Source organism: Corvus moneduloides, chromosome 2 (genome assembly GCF_009650955.1).
Source record: "Corvus moneduloides isolate bCorMon1 chromosome 2, bCorMon1.pri, whole genome shotgun sequence".
Taxonomy (NCBI): Eukaryota; Metazoa; Chordata; class Aves; order Passeriformes; family Corvidae; genus Corvus; species Corvus moneduloides.
In genome coordinates, this window is record NC_045477.1 from 22,596,478 (window position 1) to 22,621,102 (window position 24,625).

The 24,625-nt window shown below is 46.1% G+C and overlaps 1 protein-coding gene across 1 annotated transcript; it reads left to right on the plus strand.

Moving 5' to 3' along the window:
- Nucleotides 1-907: 907 nt before the first annotated feature.
- LRRC58 (leucine rich repeat containing 58) lies at nt 908-18,152 on the plus strand. Its single transcript, XM_032098455.1, has 4 exons — nt 908-1,477; nt 10,636-10,764; nt 12,072-12,349; nt 13,822-18,152. Exons 1-4 carry the CDS (start codon nt 948-950, stop codon nt 14,028-14,030), a joined length of 1,146 nt encoding a protein of 381 aa, XP_031954346.1. The 5' UTR covers nt 908-947; the 3' UTR covers nt 14,031-18,152.
- Nucleotides 18,153-24,625: the final 6,473 nt, after the last annotated feature.

Below are 24,625 nucleotides of genomic sequence, written 5' to 3' on the forward strand. Positions count from 1 at the left end.
TTCCCATGATTACTGACTACACTGATGTTAACTTGTGTTCAAAGAGCAATGAACTGAAATCACGGATCCTGCCTTGCCTGTTTGTATACGTATGGTACGACAGGGGTCAGCTCCACATCGATCTGTGACCAGCATCAGACAGTTCCGCCTGACAGATGTGTGTTATGGATTAACTCCTGCCAATGCCCCGGCTCAAGACTAAAGCTGTCTTTTCACATCTTTTCACCTACTGAGGTACTTCTGGGAGTATCTCCGTTTTGGTGCTCCACGGCAGCAGCTCACAGAACCATAGAACGTTTTGGGTTGGAAGGGACCTCAAAGATCACTCAGTTCCAATCTCCCTGTTCTGGAGGGACCAAAGCAGATCAATCCTTGGACAAAACACACGCTGCCCAGGGATACTGGGCCAGGCTCCGCCGCCAGCAGCCACAGCGGAGAGGCCATGGGGCACACGGGTTCAGGCAGCACCTCTCCTTCGGGCTCCGAGGATGACCAAAAGGGGCAGAGGGAAGGGTATGGTTTAAGTTTCCAGTTGGCAGTTCCGGTGTCCCGAGCTCGGTGTAAAACACTTGGCAGGGAGCAGCTGGCATTTCTAGCCGGCAGGCCGCTGCGGGCTGTGGCGGTACCCGGGGGCGCGTGGCGAGGCCGGGGCAGCCGCGCCTCAGGGCAGCCCCCGCCACGGGGCCGCGTCCCGCACCTCCTGCGCATCGCCCTCCCGTGCTCGTTCCGGGGCCGCCGAACGCTCCCTCTCCCTCCGCCGCCCACCCCCGGGTGCCCCGCAACCTGCATGAGGAGCCCTCTCCCCGCTGCGGCGCGCCCGGGATCGAGCATGACGCGGGGGGGCCGCGGAGGGCGGTGGGGATATGCAGGTTCCGGGGCGGGCCGGGGCGGGGTGAGGCGCGGAAGCCCCGGGGTGACGCGCGGGGCCGTCGGTCGGTGCGGGCGGGATGGCGGCGGCGGGCGGGGAGGGCCCTGAGCTGGAGCCGGGACCGGAGCTAGCGCTGGAGATGGAGCCGGAGCCGGAGTCGGAGCCCGAGCCAGATCCAGAGCCCGAGCCGGAGCCCGAGCAGGCGCTGGCGGCGGAGCTGTCGGCGCGGCGCAGCGCGGAGGCGCGGCGGCTGGTGCTGTCGCCGCGGCGGCTGTTGGGCCCGCTGCCTGCCGGGCTGTCGCAGTGGTTCCCGGCGCTGGAGGTGCTGGACGTGAGCGGGACGGGGCTGGCGGAGATGGGCACGGAGCTGCTGTCCTTGCCGTGCCTCCACACGTTGCTGGCCAAGAACAACCGGCTTGGCGGGCCCGGCTCGCTGCCCAAGGGGCTGGGGCAGGCGCCGCTCGCCCGCTCCCTCCGCGTCCTCAACCTCAGCGGGAACCGCTTCGCCGAGGTGCCGCCCGCGCTGCTGCAGCTCCGCGGGCTGCGCAGCCTCAGCCTCGGCGGCAACCGGCTCCACGGCATCCCGCCCGACATTCAGGAGCTCCAAAGGTGAGGGACGGGCCCCGCGGGAACAGGGACAGCCTCGGCAAGCCCGGCCGGGTTTTCTGCCACGCTCCCCCTCCGGGGGGTCAGTTCTCTCCAGCGTCAGGTGTCTCCAAGCACTGCTGCCGCTAACGTGGCTCTTCCTCTTCATCACGCTGAGTTACCAAAACTCCAGGACGTTCTTTACCTCATCTATATATATATATATATATATATATATATAAGTATCTAGGGGGTAGATGTTGAGGATGGAGGCAGGCTCTTCTTGGTGGTGCCAAGCAATAGGACAAGATGCAGAAAATGATGCACAGGAAGTTCCTCCTGAACGTGAGGAATAACTTCCTTACTGTGGGGGTGACCGAGCACTGGAACAGAGAGATTGTGGATTCTCCCTCACTGGTGATATTCCAGTGGACACAATCCTGTGCCGTGTGCTTTAGGATGACCCTGTGTGAGCAGGGAGGTTGGAACAGAAGACCTGCTGTGGTCCTTTCCATCCCAACTGATGCTGTGTATTCTTCAGGCGATGATGGGCCTTCTGTACTCACAAACTGGGTGACTCTTGGAACTGCCCAGTCCCTGCGCTGCAGGGGAGCTCTCCTGGTGATGGTGTGGTTGGTGTGAGTGTTGGCATGTGGAAGGCTCTCATGCACCTCTCTGGGTGACAGTGAGATAAACCCCATGTGTCATGCAGTTCGTGGCTGCATGATGGGTTGCTCAGGAGAATAAAGATGTGTTTGTGACTTGCGCAAACAACAGGGCCTTTCTCCCGATACAGCTGCAGTCTCGCTGGGGTCTTGCTGTCATGGATGGGGTTTTGTGGTGTTTCTCTCAGCCCATGGACTCGTGTAGATCTGACAGATACTGACAGACCTGGAGCACGGAGCCCCATGCTGTGCTTGGGTGCAGTGGTACATCTGGCTCTGGGGCTGTATCAGCCACTGCAGGCCGGCCATACAGAAACTTATGGCTGAATCACAGCAATTAGGAACAGTGGTGGGGTGGGAACAGGCCTTAGCCAGCACTGGGTATTGGCTGCCTGCACTGGCCTGGGCTGAGTACTCCTGAAGCCTGCTGTCCTCCTGGGCAAGCCGGATGCTTGTCGTGGCTTAAGTGACACAGGCAGCTCAGTGTGTTCTGCTGGATCCCCAAGCCTCGGACTGACCTCTGTGCAGCTCTCTGCTAAGACTTTGGATCTGAACTTTGTTTGCTCCGGCTCTTTGCCAAGTGACTTGCCAGAGGCAGCTTCTCTTATGCAAATTCCAGCACCCTTGACCCTAAATACCTGGATTCACTCTGATGGCTCAGCAGAGCTGCATCCAGTGGAAGCATAGGATGTTCTGTGTGATGTCTCCCATGGGCGTTGGTGGGAGGTGCCAGAACTGCTTGAGTGCTGTTGGGAAATGCTTTTGTCTGCTGCAGTATAATACAATTGGGTTTGTGGCTTTTGTCCAGGTAGCATAGCATGCACCTGTTAAGGATTTGGAGCAATTCTAGGTTATGCTCTCTGGACTGAGAGATGCTATGAGACATTTTGAGTGATGGACAATGCCCATATTCTTCTTGACAGACTTGTGATACATCCTGGGTTGCGGCTGTCATGAGGAAGAGGAAGCTCAGCTTTTTCTCTGTCTGGAAACAGATGCTTCAGGGATGAAAAAGGAAATGAGGCATGGGAGAGGAGGCCAATGGAGGAGGGCAGCTGTGTGAGGAAGATGATCCACATTGTCTCCGTAGCATGTCTGGTAGCATCCAGGATGTAGTTGGGATCTGATTGTTGCTCCCACCTCTGAGTCAGAGGCTCCCTGCTGCTGTTTACATGGTCTCAGTCTGTGGCTGTGATTTTTTCTCTCTCTTTCTTTTTCTTCCCCCAAGAAAGCAAAGCTCAGCCCTGATGTCCCCAGGAAGGTACTGGGCTGTGTAGCACCGCGCGCGGTGCCCCAGCAGGCTGTGACCTGTGCTCCACGCTGCACCTCTGCCACTCTTTGTTCCTCTGACCTGCCCTGAAGCAGGGCTCCTTGTTGTCCTGTCCTGCAGCTCTTCTTGGGCTGGTCATGCTCAAACCCCCAGAACAAGAATTCAGAGAGAGCAAATGCAGACAAAGCTATTGAACTGTCCATTTATCATTGCAAAGTGACATGTCAGATGGAAGAGTTACACTTAGACACGGCTTCTGTCTGCTGTCCACGTCACCACTGCTACCTCGTTGAACTTCTGCTAACATGTCAACATAATATAATTGAACTTTAGCTCAAGATAGCAAATCTGTGCCCCACCAGGATTGTCAGCTTCTTTACCACTCTGCCATCAGTGACTTCTGTATCTGGGACTGCTTGGGTAACAAAAGGGAGCCGCACACGGCTTTGCCAGCGCTTGGAGAAAACAACACTTTATAATGTGTTGTTCCTCCAGAGGGAATCCTGAATCTGTTCGTTGGGACCCAGATAACCAATGACCCTTGCCAAAAACATAGAAAGTACATTCTGGAGAGAAACTGCTGCCAGACTCTGCTCCTACCTGCTGACAAGAGTGTCCTCAGTGTGAGTGTGCTTGTTGTGGAAGGGGTCAAATGAGCCTGAGCAAGGACAGAGCAGAGCCAGCTGTTACAGCACAGCAACATGGAGACCTCTGTTAGTTTCTGAGCTCTGGAAGTTGGACATGGGACCTGGTGCTGTGGCTTCTGTTAACCTCCCAGCTCAATCTGCAAATGCCAGTCTTGCTGACAAGCCAAGACCTTGAGCCTTTTTCCATGTGCAACTTCTCATAAAAATAAATTTTTCTTTTATCTTAGGGGCTGTGAGACCACAAGGGAATGCAGGCAGCACTCTTACTGATCAAGTTCCTCCTGCTGCTATTAGAGTTCCTGAGGCCAGCAGTTCTCCTCTTCCTGTGACCCTGGTGGCTTCCCATTTGCTCCAGTCACTGATGATAGAGCAGACTGGAGTTGCAGAAATCTAGAAATGCTTCTTAGATTTCCAAGGAATGGCTGAGCTGTGATGAGATGTTTTTTTAAAATACTCTTGATAACTAAGCTTTGTGTCTTTCCTCTGCACTCTTAGTTTTTGAAGGGGCAGTGTGTCAGTTTTAATGAAGGCCAGGAATATGGCAGATAAGGAGTCTGTGTATGTGATAAAGTTGAAAGTATAAAAAGCTGATGGGTCTGACCTGCCAAAGGAGAGGGAATGTGCTGGTGACTATGAATGCAAAGGTCCTGGAATGGAAGGTGTGTGCCATGTGTTGTTACTCACAGGAAGATAATAAATCCACCACTTTGCAGCTGTATTTGGGTTAGGCGTATTGTGCAGAAACTTTTCCCTGGCATATTCATGGTGACTTGGCAAGTTAATGAACCCGGTGATAAGAACCACAGCCAGTCCTGCTGCTGTCGTGTCTTACTCATTCCGGCTTCAGCCATCTGCCCCGTCCTCGCCCACACAAATGTTTCGTGTGCAGTGCAAGATCCTGCGTGGACAGTGAGTGCCGCGTTCCTGATTGTTGGTTATCTCCTAGGCTGTTGTGGAAGGCCTGCCTGTATGCTTGAAGCTTCCTTTGCGTGGCTTCATAAATGTATGATCATAATTGCTCTGGTGATGGCAGTAGGATGATGCTGATCATAGCAAGCTGGCACCAGGGATGAATAGCCTTTCATGCTTCATGTTTTCCATTAGGAAAATTCAGTGCTCTTTCCTGAATGTTTCAGTGTAGGCATCGAGGGTGCCCAGCAATAGCCTCATGTATTTCTGAGAAATGTAGGTGTTGCCCCTGCTGAGGGCTTTTTCTTGATCGTGTTGAAGCTGTGCCAGGTCCTTCTGTATGCCCAGCATCCCCAGTTCCTGACAGCTGGTGTGTCAGTACAGTGCAAGACCTGAGCAGTGGCTCTTGCTGTGAATTGAGAGTGGTGAATGCACCAGATGTGTGAGAGCAACCTTCCTTGCATTGCTTTCCTGTTTGTTGCCAGATAAAATACGAACTCAGCATAGGCAGACCCAAGTGTTATCTTCTCTGTAGTTCTCCCTGCTGACCTTGCTGTGTTTTCAGTGGGAGATGTTACGGTCAGCCACTCTCTCTCAGTCTCAATTCACAGCCCTCAGCAGCTTCTGAACTGTGATCTGCATAGAGATCCCACTGCTGCATCGGTTCTGCATGTGCTTCCGCTGCTGATCCAACTGGGGATGCAGTGTGGGGCAATGTGTGTTACAGCTGGTGAGCTAGAAACGTGGCCATCTACTTGTCCCCATCCTGGCACAAAATTTGTGCGGCAAATCTGGTAAAACATAGCTCTGATCTTCATGGTGCAGCTGTGGCTTTTGGCTTAAGAGTGCAAGGATTGCCCTAATCAGTGTGCAGGCCTGGGGAAATGTCCTGCAAGTGTCCTGTAAAATGAATAATTCTCAAGGGCTTAGTGAAACACAGCCGATACTTTGAATCTCCCATGGGAATTTTGAGTTTAGTCATACTCTCCTAGTGAATACTCTGATGCTCCGTCAAGCACTGGGGAGCAGGCAGAGCTTGGAAAAGACCCGTGCATGCTCCTTTCCTTCTTGCTGCTATTCCTCTAATAAAGCCCAGTTGTGTGAGGGCTGGGATCAAAGACCTCAGACGCCTAACTGGATTCATCCAAGGTTTGTGTAAAGGCTTATATGCATTGAAACCCAGAGCGTTTGCTTTCATTCGTGGGTAGTATTAAGCATGTTAGACAAGCGTACGCTTACAGAACGGCTGTTAGTGTGGGAAAAAGGGCAAGCAGAGCTTTGATAAAGATACAGCATTAGGAAATCTGCTTGCTGTCTCCCTTCTTCTTCCCCTCTTCAAACGTTTTGCAAATAGTGTTCAGACGACCGTTTGATCTTAAATTTGCGTGTCAGCAAAGGCTATGCAGTTCTCTCAGGAATTAGCAAATCGTAGAACAGGGTTAACAGGAGTGTATTGTGGGCTGCTTTGAAATTCCTCCCTTGCATGAGCCTCAAAACTGCCCTGGAAATTTCTTGCTAAAAAGTTTATCTTAAAAAGACCCAGAGCTATTTCAGGCAACATTGTTGGCTTGGTTTTTTTTAGATTACCTATTTAGATGCATCTGTTTGATGTCAGCTGTTAAATTTTATCTGAAGAAGCATCTGTGGGGAAACAGGGTGGATTGAAAATTTGAGTATCTCTTATGCCTGAAGACATTATCCCCTTGAAACATGAATATGGGAGTGCTGTAGTAATTGATAGGGTATTAAAAAATACCTCTAGTGCTCAGAGTGGCTCTTCTTATTTACTGAGTGTTTGGGGGCTTTTGGATTTGATTTGTGGTATATGATGACCTGAAAACATCAAGGACATAAGCAAGAAGGTACAGTCTCTTTGCATGTTAAACTTTGCTGCCACTCCCTGAATTGATCATAGTTTTTTTAGCATTTCTCCACTCCTTTCCTAGTAGGTAAAAGTATTTTCATTGCCGCCTTACAGCCCAGTGGTGTGAAATACGCTGCTAGAGAGGAGCACCACATGATGGGCTCAGCGTGCTGGCTTGTGCTTGGCAGCAATTAGGACTGGCTGTGCTGAGCAGAGGGCTGCTGGGTGTGAGGCTGAAAGGGACTCTGGCCTTTTATTAGCGTATTTGTCAACATTGCTTAAAGGCAGGAGAGAAAGTGTCAACCCTCATTAGTTACTCTGTCACATGCTTGTTGGGTCTTTTTTCAGATTCTGTTGAGGTTGATTTTGTTAGTGTTTGTCCCTTCTTGAAACTCATTCAGCCCAGAGTCTGTGTGGCAAGTTGGAAGTACATCATTCATTCTAGCTTCAAAAATTGGAACTCATCTTTATGTTTGTTTGATGATAGTTCATCTCTGGCTTTTTGAAGATTCTGGACTTTTGAAAGTGCAGAAAAAAATCCAGTCCTACGTCTGTGTACACAGCAGCTCACAAGACCTTAGCTGATCTATCAAAATGACTGTACAGATTAATGATTGTCAGAAGAACTAGGTCTAAGTGTGAAAGGTTAGTTAGAAGCATTCACTAAGCTCAGTGCCATCTCTGCTGTGGTCTTCCTGCAAAAACCTGTGATGAATGTTGTGGATTGACTTAGTGCAGGCTCTTGTGTGAAGAGGGCAGAGCTGAGCAGTGCTTTTGCTTGTCTTACCAAGCAGCGAACTGCCCTGCCCTGAGTAGTGCAACTCAAGAGCTAGCATCACCTTGGCCTCTAGTACAGGCTTAGTGTGACATGAAAATCAGGCCAGGAGCAGATGAGCTGGGAGCAAACTGCATTCCCAGTTCTCTGGTCAGTGCTCTTGATAAAAGGGTTGTGTCCCTTGAAAATCCTTTCCTGTGTCATTATTAGCTTTGCTCAGACAAATCTTGACATTTTAATTTGATGCAGAAATGGCTGTTGTTGATTCCTTCACCTTGCTTAGCCAAGACTAGGCTAGATCCTTCTTCCTAGCAAATTGTACTTTGAGGGATGGGAGTTACAGATTTTGTTTTCCTGCTGAGCGGTGTTTCAATGGAAACTGTAAGAATATCTTTTCTATGTTTTAAGTAAGTTTCTTTGTCATTTCAAAACCTCCTCCCTGTGGTTTTTTAATAAATTAATCATCTAATTAATACCATAAGTTGATGTGGAAATTCTGAATTTGCTGTAGCAGACCGGGCCCCATGAGTTTTTAGTCTACTGACCCCAAAACAGTGATTCAGAAGATGAGTGAAAAGAAAACATTTTTTAAGAAGTATTTTGTTGCCAATGAAGAAGTTACTTTATTTAGTGGGTTTTTAGTTAGAGACAGTTTGTATTCTGATGTTAGATCTTTGTATCCTGTGCGGTATGACTGAGTGTTCTCATTACAGACTTTACAAAGAACAGATTTGAAGCTGTAAGAAGTTTGTAGGCAGTGGTTTTGCACACTTAGTTTGTACAGTAGGCTACTCTTGAAACATATGCGTTTTATGCCTTGAAATGAATTTCCTAAATATTTTTACTATATAATTTGTGCCATCCTCTCTTTCCCTGGTAGGATGTGGTTTTATGCCATGTCACTTTACAGGCATTAGTGTCCTCAAACACAAAGGATGAGGAGTTAATTATTCACTTTTCCTAGGAAGTGCAAACCTGTATGCATGTAAACCTTGTTTAAATATTGAAATCCACATTGCTAGAATTCTCTTGCCCAACAGTTTTTGGTGTGGGCTCCAGCAATGGTATGGAGTTAAAATATGCCTAGGAATTGTATACTCAGCAGTTAAGTCCCTAGTGAGAGCCAAAGCAGCCTAAATCCACATTGGGAAACAATGGAGGTTCGAAGGAGGAATTTTGGTTAAAACTCAGGGCTTTGTTAGGGGATCAAAAGTTAATTAAAAATAATCTCTCCTTGACATGGTCTCTGCACAGCACTCTTCCTCTTACCCCCACTCCTCACCTACAGGTTGTCTGAGTAGAAGAGAGGTTACTTTGGAGCAGGGGCGATTGGTGACGGTTTTTCCCCGTGTACTTTCTTTCACATTCAGAGTAATCTCCAACTGTGCTGTCCCACTTGGTCTGTAGTTACTGCCTTCCATATAATCAAATTCAGTTTAAGGCCTAATTTTGTATCCACTTTATCAAATGTCAATTATTTAGCTTGCCTTTGACATACTCCAAAAATATAAGGGAATCCGGGGGAAGCTGAGCCCTGCAAGCATCTCCTGGTGTGTTGCAAAGGTCTGTCATTCTGTCCTTCACTGTTGGGCATGTGCACCTTTGTGCTGCAGTAGTGGCCTCTCTAGCCCAAGCAGATGCTGTCATTGGATCTCTGGGGTTCAAGTTTCTTGCAAGAACTGAGCGAAACAGACTCTCTCTCCTGTTCTCCTGCTCCATCCCAGGGGAAGTCTCAGGGAGGAGCTCCTCTGCGCTCCACATATGCTGTGGCACAGAGTTTCAGGGCTCAGACCTTGTCTGGGTCGACCACAGTGTCCCTTGGGTGCTCTGTTCCTGTGTTTCTGTGCCAGTTGTCCATAGCATTTCTCAGTTGCTGGGGTGAGGTGAAGGTGTCTCCTACTCCAGGGAAGTTATAACCTCTACTTAAAGATGGAGCCTGATGTGTTCACTTTCCCTGGCCCGTGGGCAATGCTTGGATCAGAGAAGGCCAAGGTGCATTGTAGTTAGGCAACCTGAGTGTGTACTGGAGATACTGAACCAGGACTATGGGATCCACCTTTTTCAAACACGGAAGAAATCTTGGCTGGACTGTGATTAGCAAGAAGTACCCACACTGAGCCTGCCTTTGCTCCTCTTTCAGACAACATCCGAGAACAGGGAAAGAAAGCTACTTGAGTCCATGGAATGGGGATTTGAAGCTATTATGTCAAAGAGAAATGCTTGCCAATTTTTCTTCCTAGAAGGGCAGAGATGCACAGCAAATACTGGCTGCTCCACCTGGCAGAAGGGGTTTAGTGCCTCTCTCCATTCATGTCTCCCATCCACTGCGTTTTCACAGGACATCCAGTGATTCTTTGATTTAGGCCCAAACTGCAGTGAAGCCCAGCTATGGTTTCTGTTAGCTTTGAGCTTCATGACTTCAGTGTAGTGAAATCAATCTCTGAGAAATTGCATGCATGTTCTTGTGTGACTTAGGTGCACTCTGTGCTGTTGCAGCTGTGGTATCGGTATGTGAATTGTATCAAAGTGGGACCGGCTGCCTCTGAGTAATGCTGAAAGGTTCCAGTTAGTCACCGAGGAGTCAAATGATTCCACAAAGAGCAACTAGTGCTGGGGCAGGGCCAGGATTTCCAGGGAGAGACACTGCACTCATGCTTTGCTCCTACCAAAACAGAGAGCTCCCACTGGCTGCAGCAGGATCTGTGTCAGAGCTGCAAACCCTGTGTGTGCAGGCTGCTCTTCCTTGGAAATAGGAGCACAAGCTTTGCATAAGGGGTTGGTGTAGGAATACACAGTTGTCTGGTGCCTACCTGCAGGTGTAAGGGTGACTGCGGGAGTCTGGAGGTAAAATCTCAACATTATGTATTGTGAAACATCAGCTCTGTTGTAATTTTGATGTGCAACTCAGCTTTTTTTTTCTTTCTCTCAGCAAATTATCTCATAGGTAGTCATCTGTCAGCTTCCTTTAAGAAGTGCAGAGATGTGAAAACCTAGGTGTTAAAGGAAACTGAAATTAATGAAATAATGCACTGTTTTCTCTTCTGTTTTTCAGTTTAGAGTTTCTATACCTTGGAGGGAATTTCATTACAGCAATTCCACCTGAATTAGCAAAACTGCCTTCTCTGAGGTATCTAGTTCTGTGTGACAACAAGATCCAGAGCATTCCACCTCAGCTGGCACAGTGAGTATTTGCTGTCATTGGCCACTAGCTGTAATTAACTCTTTGAACTTTTTCTCTGTGCGTGGATGAAAGCACCTGGGAGGACCTATTTGTCCTTCAGTTTGTTAATGTGACTAGACTTGAAAAAGAACATCCCTGGCATGGTGCACTGCAGGCAAACCATGAATATATGATCTGATAAACTCTATCAAAGGGTCAAAAAACTCTTTCAAAGGGTTTAAAAAACTCACCGGGATTGCAACTTACAGTGAATTAATAGATTTGTATAGAGGGTCCTGAAAAGAACCTGGGCAACTCAGAAAAGATAAATTGCTGCCTTAAGAAGTAAGAGTGGTACTGTTTTATTAGTAATGAATGCTTGATCTGTTTTGCCCTTCACCCCAAACCCTTCTGTACTTTTATGTTGTACCGTCCCCTGTGCTCCCTTGGCATTCCTTACTTTAGGATCTCTGAGTCTTCATTTAATCCTACGGCATAGTTCTAGGGGCTAGATTAGTGCTTTATCTGTTCATAATGGGGGAAAGAGGATGCTGCAGCTCTGTATGTGTAGCCTCAGATGGGAAATGAAGAGGGGAGGTGTAGCTGTAACCTAAAAACAACTGAATGGCAGCATGGAGTTCTCCGAGTTGGAATTTGATGATGTAGTGGGATTATTCTTGATATACAATGTCTTGTAACTTTTACAAGTTTGGGAGCAGCCGTGGATGCCATGCTGGAGCATTGCTTTGTGCTTCCTGAGAGAGGAGAGCCTCGTCCAAAAGCGAAAAAATTGCTTGTCCCCTGTGCCGTAGCGGGCCTGGCCTGACCTTGCTCAGAGGTGGTGGTGTCACAGTGCGAGGTGGTGCAGCCGCAAGCAGTGAAAACATGGGGCTTTCCAGGGCTGGCTGCCTCCCAGCAATCATCTTTAATGCATGAGACAGAGCAGGTGACTTATTCAGAGCACTGCATGGGACTGTTCTTGATGCGTGCACTGGGTACAAGGAAACGTTATGTCCCCTGAAAGAGCTCAGTTTGTACACTTTTGTTCTACCTTTTTTGGGGGTGTGTGTGGAGAATACTGAGAGGGACAGCAGCATGCTTAAGACTGTGTTTCTTTAGCAGGTATTCCGGTGCTGAGCCAAGTTTTCTAATGCACTGTGTGTGCTGGAGTAAGAGCAGCTCTTTTAGCATGAATTTATGTTTTAAAAGGGAGAAAAGCCAAAGAAAAAGAAGATGGTGGGAGAGGGGAGAGTAATTAGGTCTGCATAATGCAGTTGTGTGGTAATTTTGCTTGCACATCTTGACAAGGTATCCATCTCCATCCTTAGGCTGCATTCCCTGCGTTCCCTTAGCCTGCACAATAACCTGCTGACTTACCTTCCTCGAGAGATTCTTAACCTGGTCCACCTCGAAGAGCTGAGCTTGCGTGGGAACCCGCTGGTGGTGCGGTTTGTGCGTGACCTGACCTACAATCCCCCGAGCCTTCAGGAACTGGCTGGACGCACAGTTAAAACTCGCAACATTCCCTACACTCCCAGTGATCTCCCAGAGAGTCTTGTCCGGTACCTGAGCCTGGCCAGCAACTGTCCCAATCCTAAATGCGGGGGTAAGTTCACCTCTGCAGCTCTGCTTCCTGCTCTTACCTGATGGTTTCCTTTCCCTCTGACTTGCCATGACTTTATAAGCTCACTCAGGTTCAAAGTGTTACTTACTGCATCCACATTCTGCCTGTATTTCCCTGGCTCCAGGTCTCCTGCAAACTTGTCTTTAAGGAGCCTTGTTCCCTTAGGAACAGTATTCAGAGTTGTAGTACTGGTTTACTGTATTTGCATGGGAATGTAAGACAGCACTTCTGTCAGAGTCTTCGTGGCTCATCCCAGCGCTCCAGTATGGTTTTATGGTCTGAAGTTTCCGATCCATTTGCCCTGAAATAGCTCAGAGCAAGTAATGGACAGGAGAACTTTTGCAGACACTCTTGCTGAATGGTGAGCATCATTTCTGGATGGAAGAGAGGAGAGTGGCTCTATTGCTTAGCAGTTACCAACAGCAACTTGTTTAGTTCTAGCTTGGGACCACTAGCGTGTAGTTCTTGGAAGGAGAGGACTTAATAAAACAGCCTGGAATGCTTGGGCTTAATTTGGCTCAATGCTTAATCTTTATCCAGAGTAAATGATCTGCACATTTAGCCTTTAGAAGATTAAGGGGAAAAAAATCATTAATTAGTATCTACCCTGCAGTCATAATGTTATCTTCTTACAGGACAGTATCAAAGCACGCTCCATAAGCAAAGATGGAAGGGCTGGGACTTCTGTTGGGAGGAAAAGAAAAGTTTCTTTTTTTAAGAGTTTTGCACGGCTTGGATAACAGTGGATTGGTTCTGTGCTTTTTCACTATGCCTTATGAACTTGCACAGTACAGCAGCATTGCTGTAGCACTGCAGGAGAAAAGCTTACTCCTGACCAGCTAGGACTTAAAACACTGCTGGAAACTTCTGAAAATGTCAGCGTCTAAAATCACTTGCTGTGACAGGAAGAGAACATAATTGTGCGTTACAGCAAGACTGTTGCCATGGAAAGTAGCATCCAAGCTCAGCGTGGTGACTTCACTCAAGCAGAAGAAAAGTAGAGCTGTGAAGGTCTATTTGTGAATGCATTTTTACTAGCTGGTAGAAGAGGTTCTACCAGTTTGAAAATACAGTGCATTAATTCATTTGACATTTAAGAAGTTTGCAAATTCCCAGCCCAAGTTTTCTCCCTAATGGTTAGAAGAAATTTCCACATTATTTGGAAGTAACTGCCCTGTGTCTTTACGTGAAGAGTGTGCTGTTCTGAATCACCTACCAAATAACTGCTAAAAAAAGAAAAATACAGTTTTACAGGAGTTCTTTACTAAGAAAAGAAATTACACATTTTCATAGGTATCCTGGTCCCTTCCACCAGTACCTCTTTGCTCCTGCATCCAGTTCAGTGCCAATTAAATCCTAATTCAAGGCATGTGCTCCAGCCATAAGAGCCCTGCAGAGTTTGCAGGTCTCTGGGCACAGGGTCTCATGTTTTTCCTGTTTCCTCTCCCTCACAGGTGTGTACTTTGACAGCTGTGTCAGACAGATCAAGTTCGTTGACTTCTGTGGGAAGTATCGGCTCCCGCTGATGCACTACCTGTGCTCCCCAGAGTGCTCCTCTCCCTTCAGCTCTGCCTCCCAGAGCTCCACTTCCCAGAGCGAGTCTGACTCTGAGGATGAGGCCAGCGTTGCTGCGCACAGGATGCAGAAAGTCCTTCTGGGATAACGGGCAGCCAGAGGGGAAGACGGGAAGGAAAATGGATTTGAAAAGCAATAATGGAATGGTGAAGCATGAGCCACTGGCCTGAAGGGCTCATGAGAAATTGTCCTCAAGTCCATGCAGGGCCAGAACATCTTAGCAAGCCTAGGCTTGCTTGGTGCAGTGCTGCTTAGGAGATCTAACTCGGTAGCGTGCTGCCTGTAGGTTGCCTGGGGTTGTTAGAAATGTCTCCTGGCTGGGAGGCACCCCCCTCCCTCAGACGGGCTGGGAGAGGGATTTGTTCTCACTGGCGGATTCAGAAGGATTTTAATATATGAAACTTGATTGGACTTCAGTCATCCTGCAGAGCAAAGGAGACTGTCCAGATCCTTTAACACTGTGGTAAATTAGAAACAGGCTAATGATGCCATGTGAGTATGTATGGACCCCAGTGTTTTATATAGCAGTTTGATTCCTTTCTGTCTCCTTTGATCTCAGTTACAGATTTTACACCCATCCACTAAAAATGAAAGTTGAATTTTTTTTTTTTTTCAGGACTAGGTTTTTCCAGACTCTGGTTACTCTTCCTTTGCCTAGAGGTGTAGGGTCTCTGTACTGTTACAGATGTTATAGCCATCACAGAACTGAGCCACCTTTTTTTTCTCCCTTGTCATACTAAGCTGCTCTTAGTGTCTCCTAAGAGTATTTGTTATTTTTCCTCCTCCATCTTCTTCCCATTACACCTGAAGTGTTGCTGCCTTTATGGTGCCTTCAGAAAACAGACAAGTTGTTCTGTTATACTCGGTATTACTTCAGACTTGTGGCCTGTGCAAGGGACCAGATGTGATGCTCTGTGTTATGCTTTTGAGTCTCAGCTCACAGATTTGGAGCAAATCTGCTTTTACAGCTGTGAATTGCAGGAAAGGTCTTGATTGACATTTTTTGTTTATAAACAGCCACATTTCCCCACTGCAGTTTGCTCTGCTGTGCTTGGTAGAGTTACTTTCCATCTTTAAACTTTCCATCTTTAAGGTCACCTGCCTAAGGTACACAGCAGCTCAGTGAATTGAAAGTACGCAGAGAAGTGCTGTGGAGATTGAATGTCTTTTTTCCTGATTCCTAACAGGAGAGGAAAAGCTGGTAGGGAGGCAAAGGCATGTTTTCTGAGCTTCTTGCACAAGGTGCTTTTGAAACGTCTTCCATATTTATTTGTTTGCATTTGCTCTTGTTGCAATGGCTTTGGCACTCTGTTGATGGTTCAAATAATACACTGAGTTATCTTAAAACTATGTTTAAAGGCAAGCTGCAGAAAGTAGCTCAGAATTTTAAGCATCAAGAAATACCTTATAAAATTAATACTACAAATTGACGGGTATCTATAAGTCAACTTTATGAGGCTATTGTGTGTTTCACTCAGTGAGAGCTGCCCCTTTATTAATATTTCATGGTAGACAGTCCTTTTGATGCAGTTTCTGATAGAGTAAATCCAACTGTGCCTTTGAATGCATGAGCAGAGCAAAACCATCATGTTAAGAAGCTGAAATGAACAAGAAAAACTTTCTTAACCCACTCCAGCCCTACAGGGTAATTTAAAAACGTGTCTCTCCTGCATTCAGAAAACACATGTACCCATTTGAACATCTTATGGCAGCTCTGCATTAATGGTCCTGTTTAATTATGTTTGACACTTTATGTATTAAAGCACTTTGACAATTCTGCTCTTTATAACTAACTTTAGTGATTTTTTTTTTAATGAGACTACAGTTTTTCCTTTTATGTGACCTGAAGAACAAGGTCTGTCTTGGTGTGCAGGTTGAATTTCTTGCCTTGCATTTCCTTGACAGCACTCTTTATTTCCCCAGGTTCCCTTGGAAAGAACTGGAATTTGAAAGACATTACCTGGTTGTAAAATAGTACTCTGTCCATTGTTAATCATTGCAACTTAGTTCCTACATGCACATGTGATTCCCTGTGTGCATAGATCTGCAGGGAATTAATTGCATGTGCTCTATGCCTTTCCAAGTAATTATTTTAAAGTGTATTTTTAAGACACAATAAGGTGTATGTGCCAAGCAACTGGATGTCATTTTAACAAATTCTGTGAGGTTTGCTTTGGAAGAAGAACCTACAGATTTTGTGAGAAACCAACTGCACTAACCAACTGTTAGTGAAATTATAACCAGCGAGTGGCCTGTTTCGTTTGTCTCATCTTTCAGATGCCTCTTGCTGTCCCAAGTGAACATAGTCACGCCAATGCTGAATGACAGTAAGATGATTCCAGAGCCACAATTTTAACTTGCCTGCTGGTATAACCATAGCAGTCAACTGAGTGATCTAGAGCTTGACTCTCCTGCCAGCAAAAGTGAGCCACACAAGTTGAGATCTCACGATCTTTTGAGCTCAGGGCCATGAGGTACCACCTTCCTTTCTTGTCTTTAGCAGCAGCTGCCTTGAAGTCATGCATTTTTTCACTTCACGAAACTAGATTTCATCAGAGTTCCTGTTTGCACAGTAGCACCTCTGTGTGTGATGAGTTCAGACCAGTGGTGGCTGTTTCTAATTTAGCTTGATCCTTAACTGCAGTTTCTTTCCTAACTGAATAGGCATCCCACTTCTGCCCAAATATTATATGGTCTATTAGGGTAATCTTTTTTTTCACAGATTCTTCACTGTAGCCAGGTCAAAACTTGACATCTTATGCAGTTGCTATCTATGCATTTTTAGACTTGATAAAATGTCTTGACTATTAAAAATTTATATATATATATATATTCCTAAATATAGCTACCAAGTTTTCTTTTTGCTGCTGGGCTTTAAAGTGCAATTCAAGTAAGTCAGAATTTAAAACAATCAAGAACTTGTAGGAAAAACAAATTACTGGTTGGTTGGGTTTGAGGTTTTTTCCCTCCGACATAGTTTTGAGAGGACTAGGGATGCAGGTGTATATTGTAGTGCCTAACACATTGAATCCCCATGAGTCGTTTTTCAGCAATTGTTAGCCCCCAAAGACTCGAAAGTGTACTGGGCAAAAATAGGTAAGACACAACTTGAAAATACTCAGATTAATGATAGGCACTAGTTTCTATCATTCCCTTCTCAGGGGTCCTGAGAAGTAGGCAGTGTTTTTGCCACTGTCTGTCTGTTTGTTTTCTGTCTGTTTTTAGCAGATTTCAACTCCTACAGATGCATCTTCAAGTGAAGTCTTCAGTCAGTGTTTGGGTATCAGTCCCTTTGTAGCTACAGCCGCCCAGCATGGCCAGCTTTTGAGCTGTTTTTAAGCTGAGACCCAAGTGTGTTAAGCAAAGTTGCTCATTGCTTCTTCCCCGTTGGGCCTGGGGCCCTGCCTGCATTCATCCCCTGCCCCACCATGCCTCTGCCAAGGAGAGCTGCTGGTGTGTTTCTGAATGCAGGTACTTGATGGGAACAGTGAGGTCATGTTAAAAAGAAGCAAAATATCAATTTGATGGGAAGCAACTTAGACAGTTGCCAATTCTTTTATGTTTCTCTTTCTTTAATAAGAGGTGAGACCTGAGGAAGTCAGTAATGAATATTTAAACATACTCTGAAGTGGCCAGATGCAGTTTTTCATGGGCTTCTCCTGGTCATTTTAAGTCTTTGAAATCTTGTGTTGAATTATAATGGGACTGGGGGGGAGGGTAGGGGAGAACCAGCTCCTTTTTGTTCCTTACTCTTGTTGGCAATAATGAATGGAAGGAATTTAATCCAATGAAAGTAATGAAACTTAATCCTTGCAATGCATCTTTGTTGCCCAGTTCAAAGAACTATTTTAATGCATCTTATTCACACCATGCCCTCTCTCCCCAACTGAAGACACTTTGAAATAGACTGCTCCAGAGTGCACACTAATACAGCAGTAACTCTGTCTTGGAAACCTTTCTATTGATTATTTCACTTGCCTGCCTGAGTAGAGAATTGATAATTTACTGACCAGAACACTAAGGGTAGAAAGGGTTCTCATCCAGCCCTCTTGTTGAATTTTTAAATAAGCATTTGTTTTAGAACATCTTGAAGTGCCTTACGATTTTAAAATTGTATTTTGCCTGAAACATATGAATGTAAACTATCTCTAACAGTATTTCATTATAAGCTGTAAAACAAATTGCAAACACTAAACCTACAAAAATGTTACTCTGCTGTTGTCTGTCCATTATTTTCCGACATCTCAGTTCTGGTGTTTCTGCAGACAGAACTTCTGTAGGATTGGAAGCATTAAAATGGGGCTGTATGTGGTCGGGGAGCGGATGGGATTTGACCTGTGCTGTGTAAAACCAAGAGTGGGTGAGACTTCCAAAGGGACTGCTGAAACTCCTGGCTCTTGGGGCCCACTTGTGACAGACCAGTGTGTGTTACAGAACCAGATCCTGTTTTACTTCTGGTATAGTGTTGCAGAGATTTGCTGCACAGTTTAAAGGCAGAAGTAACTCACAGACTGGATAAATACCCAAACAAGAGAAGGTGGTGTCATGGTGGAGTTTTCCAGCAATATGAAACAACAGTTCTAAACTTTGTGAATTGTTTCCCTCTTAATAAGCTAACCTTGAAACCTCTAAATGACTTTTTGAATGCTAATTTTCTGATCATGTTAACTGGCTAATGTGTTCCCATTTCTTGAGTAACCCCATATTTCCTCCTACATCCTGAAGAGTTTTGTGATCTATTGCCAAAATGTTTCGGATCCTGCTGTGCAATTACCAGTTGTCAGCGAAGAAATGTGGTGTATCGGAAAATGGGAGAGTGGGAAGCAAGAATGACTTGATACTGACTTGATACTAACTTCAGCAGGAACTATTTCAGATATAGTTCAACTGCATATGTAATGAAAAACCTCTCAAATTATGCAGCAGCTCCATTTTGAGTAACATAAAGTACAGAGGAGTGTAGTGACCTTGCAGTAATAGCCAGGCTGAGAACATTCTTACTTCTTTTTGTTAACTAATTTAAGGATACCCTTTTCTGTGCCTTCTTAATGCCTACCTTATATTTAGAAACAAAATCCAGAAGTGCTGATTCCTGACATGAGTTGGCTATGTTTTAGTCTCTGGGAGCAAATCTTGGCTCTCAGACTCTCCTCTGACTTCAGTGCTAGAGCAATGGAAAGGGTGCAGAGGAAACGTGAGTGACGTAGAGGGCTGAACCAGATGCTCAGAATGTCAGATTGACATTTTAGGCTCACGCAGTTGCACAGATCGAAAGGGAAGCGTTCCATTGATGCATTCATTGGAAGTGTGTCATCATAAAATAGAGCTGTACTTCTCCTACTCAGACATGCTGCCTTAGGTGATCAAGACAGCTAGAGCTGAATGTATGCACCTTTTCCTCTGCACTAAGGCTGTGAGTTGCAGTTGCCAACCTTTTAAAAAAGAAATTTTGGGAGAAAGTCCAAGTGCTGCATCAAAGAAAGGCAGGGCCATCTCTGTGTCCTGGCCTGGGACCTACTGGTAGCAGCTCAGAGCTACTCTCAGAGTGGTAAAGGATTAATGTATCTTCAGAGTGTTGTCCAAGTGCCCTGTCTGTAACCCCTCCTTGACTCCATAAAAAAGCAGGACCCAAAGTCAGTACTGATAAGTGAGTTGTATATTTATCCTAAATATTACCCTTTCATCAGAGTGTCACAAGGCTGGCTGCCATTTACACATCTCTGAAGATCATTGTGTTGGCAAATAAATGATTTCATCAAGCTCTGTCGTTCCTTGTGCAAGGGAACGTGACAGACCAAAGTGTTACAGGATCCTTGCCTGAGCTTGACTTGGACACTGATGAACAGGTGAGTTGGGAGGGCAAACAAACCCTTCATCAGGGTCATAGCTTAGCTGGGGACAGGGGGTCACAGAGTGAACCCAGCAGGTCAGCACATCACCCTTTACATCTGCAAGGACACAGACATTTACTGCTGGTGAAAGGACATGTATGAAAGGCACAGCATTTTTTTTGGTTCTGAGGATTGTCCCTGAAAGAGTAAATTTCAGCCTTAGGGCTTTGAGAATGGATAGGAGAATGCCATTGTGGAAAAATACTTTTCAGTAATTCCTGGTGTTCCTGGCATCCCTAGTAAAAGTTAGTGTATAACAAATGTGCAATATTGAGCAAGCCATGTCCTTTGTGCCAGCCAATGTTACGTGGCTGCTCTAAAGCCTTGCTTTGCAAACGCTGTTGGTTGACTCGGGAGGGCAGCCTGTGGTGCCTCAGGAACAGCCACGTGGTGGGTGTAGGTGACCTGACGGATTCTCCTTGTGAGCAGGGTAACACTGAACAAATCTTGACCAAACTGGCATTTCATGGGAACGGGGAGGAGTATGGATGGGGACCCAGATGCTAGAAATAAGGGACCTTTCATTTCCCTTAACAATAGCCCTCTGCTTCCAACATGCAGACATGCATGTCCAAACATGGGTATTTTTTGAAGGCTGGGGTAAACGTGTCCTTTTGGGGACATCTTTTGCATCAGGTTAACGAGTCACTGCACTTCTTGTACTTCCTTGGCAGAAGATTCCCCTGGGCTACTTGGGACAGTGCTTTGTTTCCGTGTGTATTGCCCTGCTCTCCCTCACAGGGCCCTGAACTCAACCCCTGCTCATAAAACCTCCCCACAGGCACAGGGGGCCTGGTGAAAGCAGTGGCTGAACCCAGCACTTTGTTTCTGTTGTGAGTAGCACTGCTGAAAGGGGCTTGCTGGAAGACTTTAAAACATCCCTTGCATTTATATAACCAAACACCCTTTATAAGCTAAATCAGACCCGAGTGGTTTGCAGTGGTTTTTATCTTCAAATAAACACTGCAGTGTGTTTTCCAAAGTTGGGTTCCCTACTTGGTCTCTTCAGGTATTTGGAGTTAAATTGCATCTTTTTGTTTGTTTTTCTTTCTTTAAAGCAGTCCTGAGTCTTCTACTGAGAGATATAATCATAAAAGGCCTTGCAGAAAACCCCATGCAACTGGGCTCGTCAAAACACGTTTTGAAATGGTCCAGGAATGTCTGAAACTTTATGTTGGTCTTTCACAACTTGCAACCCCATCTGGCTGCCTTGCACTTTGAAAACGTGCTCAGAGATGACCCTTTGCCACGGTTTATAGGGAAAGCCCACACTGTGGTGCCTGGCTATGGCTTGTCCCTAGTCCCACGCACAGCCCTCCAAGAATCCTGCCTAGAAACACTTTGTAGTGCTTCTAGGAAAACAAATTTTGTTTGGTGTGTATGTGGAGGGGAGAAGTATTGCCTTGGGAGGCAAAAACTTCCCTTGACTGAATGCTGACAGCCAGCATAGGCCGGGCGTGTTGTGGCAGCAGGTATTTCCATCCCCGTGCTCAGAGGTCCCTGCAACTGTGGGCCATGAGGAAGAAAACCATGGTGCAACATGTCCAGGAGCATCTCGTTTTCCTCCACACCTCTTGATAGAGGGCTGTGGGCATGGTACATTTAAACTCTACATGAATAAGGTATTTGCTTTGGCTTATTGCTGTAAATATGGGATGCATTAATAGTGGCTGGCAAAGCCCTGATGCGGTGTATTCCTGCTGCTGTGATCCCCACTTCAAGCAGGGCATTGTGGCTAGTGAATTCCCCACGGGAAAGAGGGCAAAGGCAGGGCGTCTCCCAGGGCCAGCGTGTTCCCGCGGCAAGGAGGAGCCTGAGCTTGTGCTTGTTTACCTGCACCAGTTGCACACAAATGCCATTTGCACAGGAGGGGATTAGCAGGGCTTGTCTTCCACCAACAGCCTGGAAAAGGGCATGTGCAAGGGGAGGAGGTGTTACTGTAATTACTGCTGATGCTGCAGGTGGCTGTCCCAAAAACAAGCTCTCCTAAGAGCTGGCCTGGCTGCTGCTGAGGATGTTAAAAAGGTCCATCCCTGCATGGTCCAAGGGAGGCACAGTCCTGGCTGAGCAGTGCACCAAGAGAGGCTCATGTAAGGTGCCTCTGTAGGGTTGGGAAATGGCAGATGCCTTTCCCATTATACAGTTGAGCTTTTGCATTCAAAAGGTCATTTCTCTTGGAGAAGGAGGTTCACCAGTGACTGCCTGCTTCTGCTCCAGGTTGCCATAGGAGCTTTGCTCCCACAGTCACAGATCTGCCCCTCCAAGGTGAGTCCCTTTCAGAAGCATATTGAACATGAGTGGCAAAAGTGTCACTTCTGTGTCACACTGCCAGTTACCTAAGTTTTTGGGGGATTCACGTTATGAAAGAACATCAACCACAGGGTAATTCCTCAAACCCACCACCAGCTTCTCAACCAAGGGTGTCCTGAGAGAAAACACCTTCCAACACCTTCCAACATCATTTGTGGTCTCCTGGCAAAAGGAGAATGTCAGGGGTGATCTGTGCCATTCATCATGGACTCTGAAGGTGACTTCTGTACCAGGTGAGTGAGAAACAAATATCCTCTTTAATGGCATTTTCTGAATGCCACTCCCTCTTCAGACAAGCTGTAGGTTTTCAACAAATGCACCTTTTATACCATTCCACACATCACAAGTGCCTAGTGAGGGTGTCTCACCTGATGCTTTTTAAACCATCATAGTGTTGTGCCCAGATTGTGGCCAAAGGTGAAGCCTGATGATAATTTGACATGACAAAATGAGGCCCTGGTCTGACATGACTAAATAGCAACACTGGTGTGACAAAGGGCGTATGGACAGAGCAGAACACATTTCATCATGTGTAAAGGTAAGAAATGTTTTTCCATGGATAGGGATGTAGGAATATGGAAATATGCCCCACAAATAATTTTTTCACACTCATTAATGCACCAACAGATGAACCCTCCAGTGATATCTGGGATGGATAAGGAGGTTCATGGTTATCGTGACCCAACAACTCCTTAAGATGATGGCTGGTTCATCACCAGAAAAGCTTTTCATCCTTCCACAGGCTTTGCAGACAACTTTATGTTGGTTGTGGTCTTGGTCCAGGCAACCACAGGAGGTGGGCATGGTTCTGCAGTAACTTTGCTCTTTCAGTGCATTCATTCCTGAAGTCCAGAATAAAAGCCTGGCAAGAGAAAGGCTGGAATGACATTTAAAAAGGCTGTTCCAGTCATCTTTTGCTACTGCTCCAGGTGCCAGCATAATCTATTTTCCCAAGCCTGCTTCCCAGAAACCCGGTACATCCTTGGCTTTAACTAACCATTGCAGAAGCTGAGTTGCTGTTTCATGAGAAGACATCAATGCTGGCACTCCTGGCTACAGTGATAAAAACATCCTCCATTGCCTGTGTTTTCTCCTTGTCATAACATGCCTGAACATCCCAGATCTGAGAGGTTTCCATGTGCCTGTGGAGTTCTAAATGGCAGCCCAGCCATTTCCTCCCTCTTCTCTTTTCTCCTTTCTTTTTACAGTAACAACCTTTTCAAACTTAAAAGTCTTGTTGCTTCTGTCACGAACTTTTCTTCAGAATTCTCCAGGGTGAATAAAGCTGACAAATGTCTTGTCTTCACAGTATTTTATTCAGCAACAAGTGTCCTCTTCATGCAAATTTCATTGGCAAACATCTAGTCGAACTTTTTCAAAGACATCCATTTTTAAAATTTCTTTTTAAGAAAAGAAAGGTGTGTTGTGTTTCTTTTATTTTTAAAGCAGCCCATGATGAATGGGCTTTCAGAACCTTCAGACAGACTGAGGAGTTCACAACTTCAGGGCTGGTGTGTGTCATCCTATGAAGTCTGTGATTATAATCCCTTTAAAGGACAGTAAGCAAAAACTCTTGTGGGTTGTAAAATATTTTCCCATCTCAGATTCTAAATGTTGGGGTAAAGCAATCTGCAGTTGCTGCTTTGAATTTCTTAGTAGCAACAAAGCGGTGATCTTATTGATCAAAGTGCTTCACAGCTTAGTTAAAAATTCGGTACTAAAGATCTGTGATTTTTCAGGTACTTGTCCTTGACTCAAAATAGCTTTAGAGGCCATGGAAAATCTATCATGTGACTTGTAAAATGTGGGCATATTTAGATCAGCATCTGCCAAGGGTACGATGTACTTTAGTGGTTGTTAAATTGGGTGTTGCACATCCATGGAAAACTGTATTGGAAACAATAGCTCTGCTTTTGAAATTTGTTTGTGCCAGCTTTTACGAAGAGTAAGAACCAATTGTTTCCTTGCATGCCAGGCTTGCACTTGCCTTGTTTCTCAGTTGTCACTCCTCCTGTTCCTGCTCTACTTTTTCTGTTCCCTTCAGCTGATGAGCTCCTGGCTTTTTTCCTATTTACTAAGTTATTCTTGGCATTATAGATACCCAAACATAGATGGTGGTAACTTCCATTTCCTGGCTCTGTTTCTCATACCCCCTTCTGCATTTGTCTCTGAAGTCAACAGCGCTGTCCTTGTGAAAGCCAAGGCTTTGCACTGATTTAGCAGTCTGATTCAGCTTTGCAGCATTACTGGCTTATCTTTACTCCCATTTGCCTCCACACAGCACCCCTTTCCTGTCTTCTTCCTTCTGCACAAGGATTTTTCCACAACCCCATGGTAACCCTTTTCCCTTCCCCACGCTGCAGGCCCCTTCTCTGGCAGCCAGCACAGACGTCCAGGGAGCCCACTCCCATGGACGTGCTTTTCCACAGGTCTTCTTGGTGCACGTTGTCGGTGGCCTATCCTTCTGTCCTTACATCTTAGT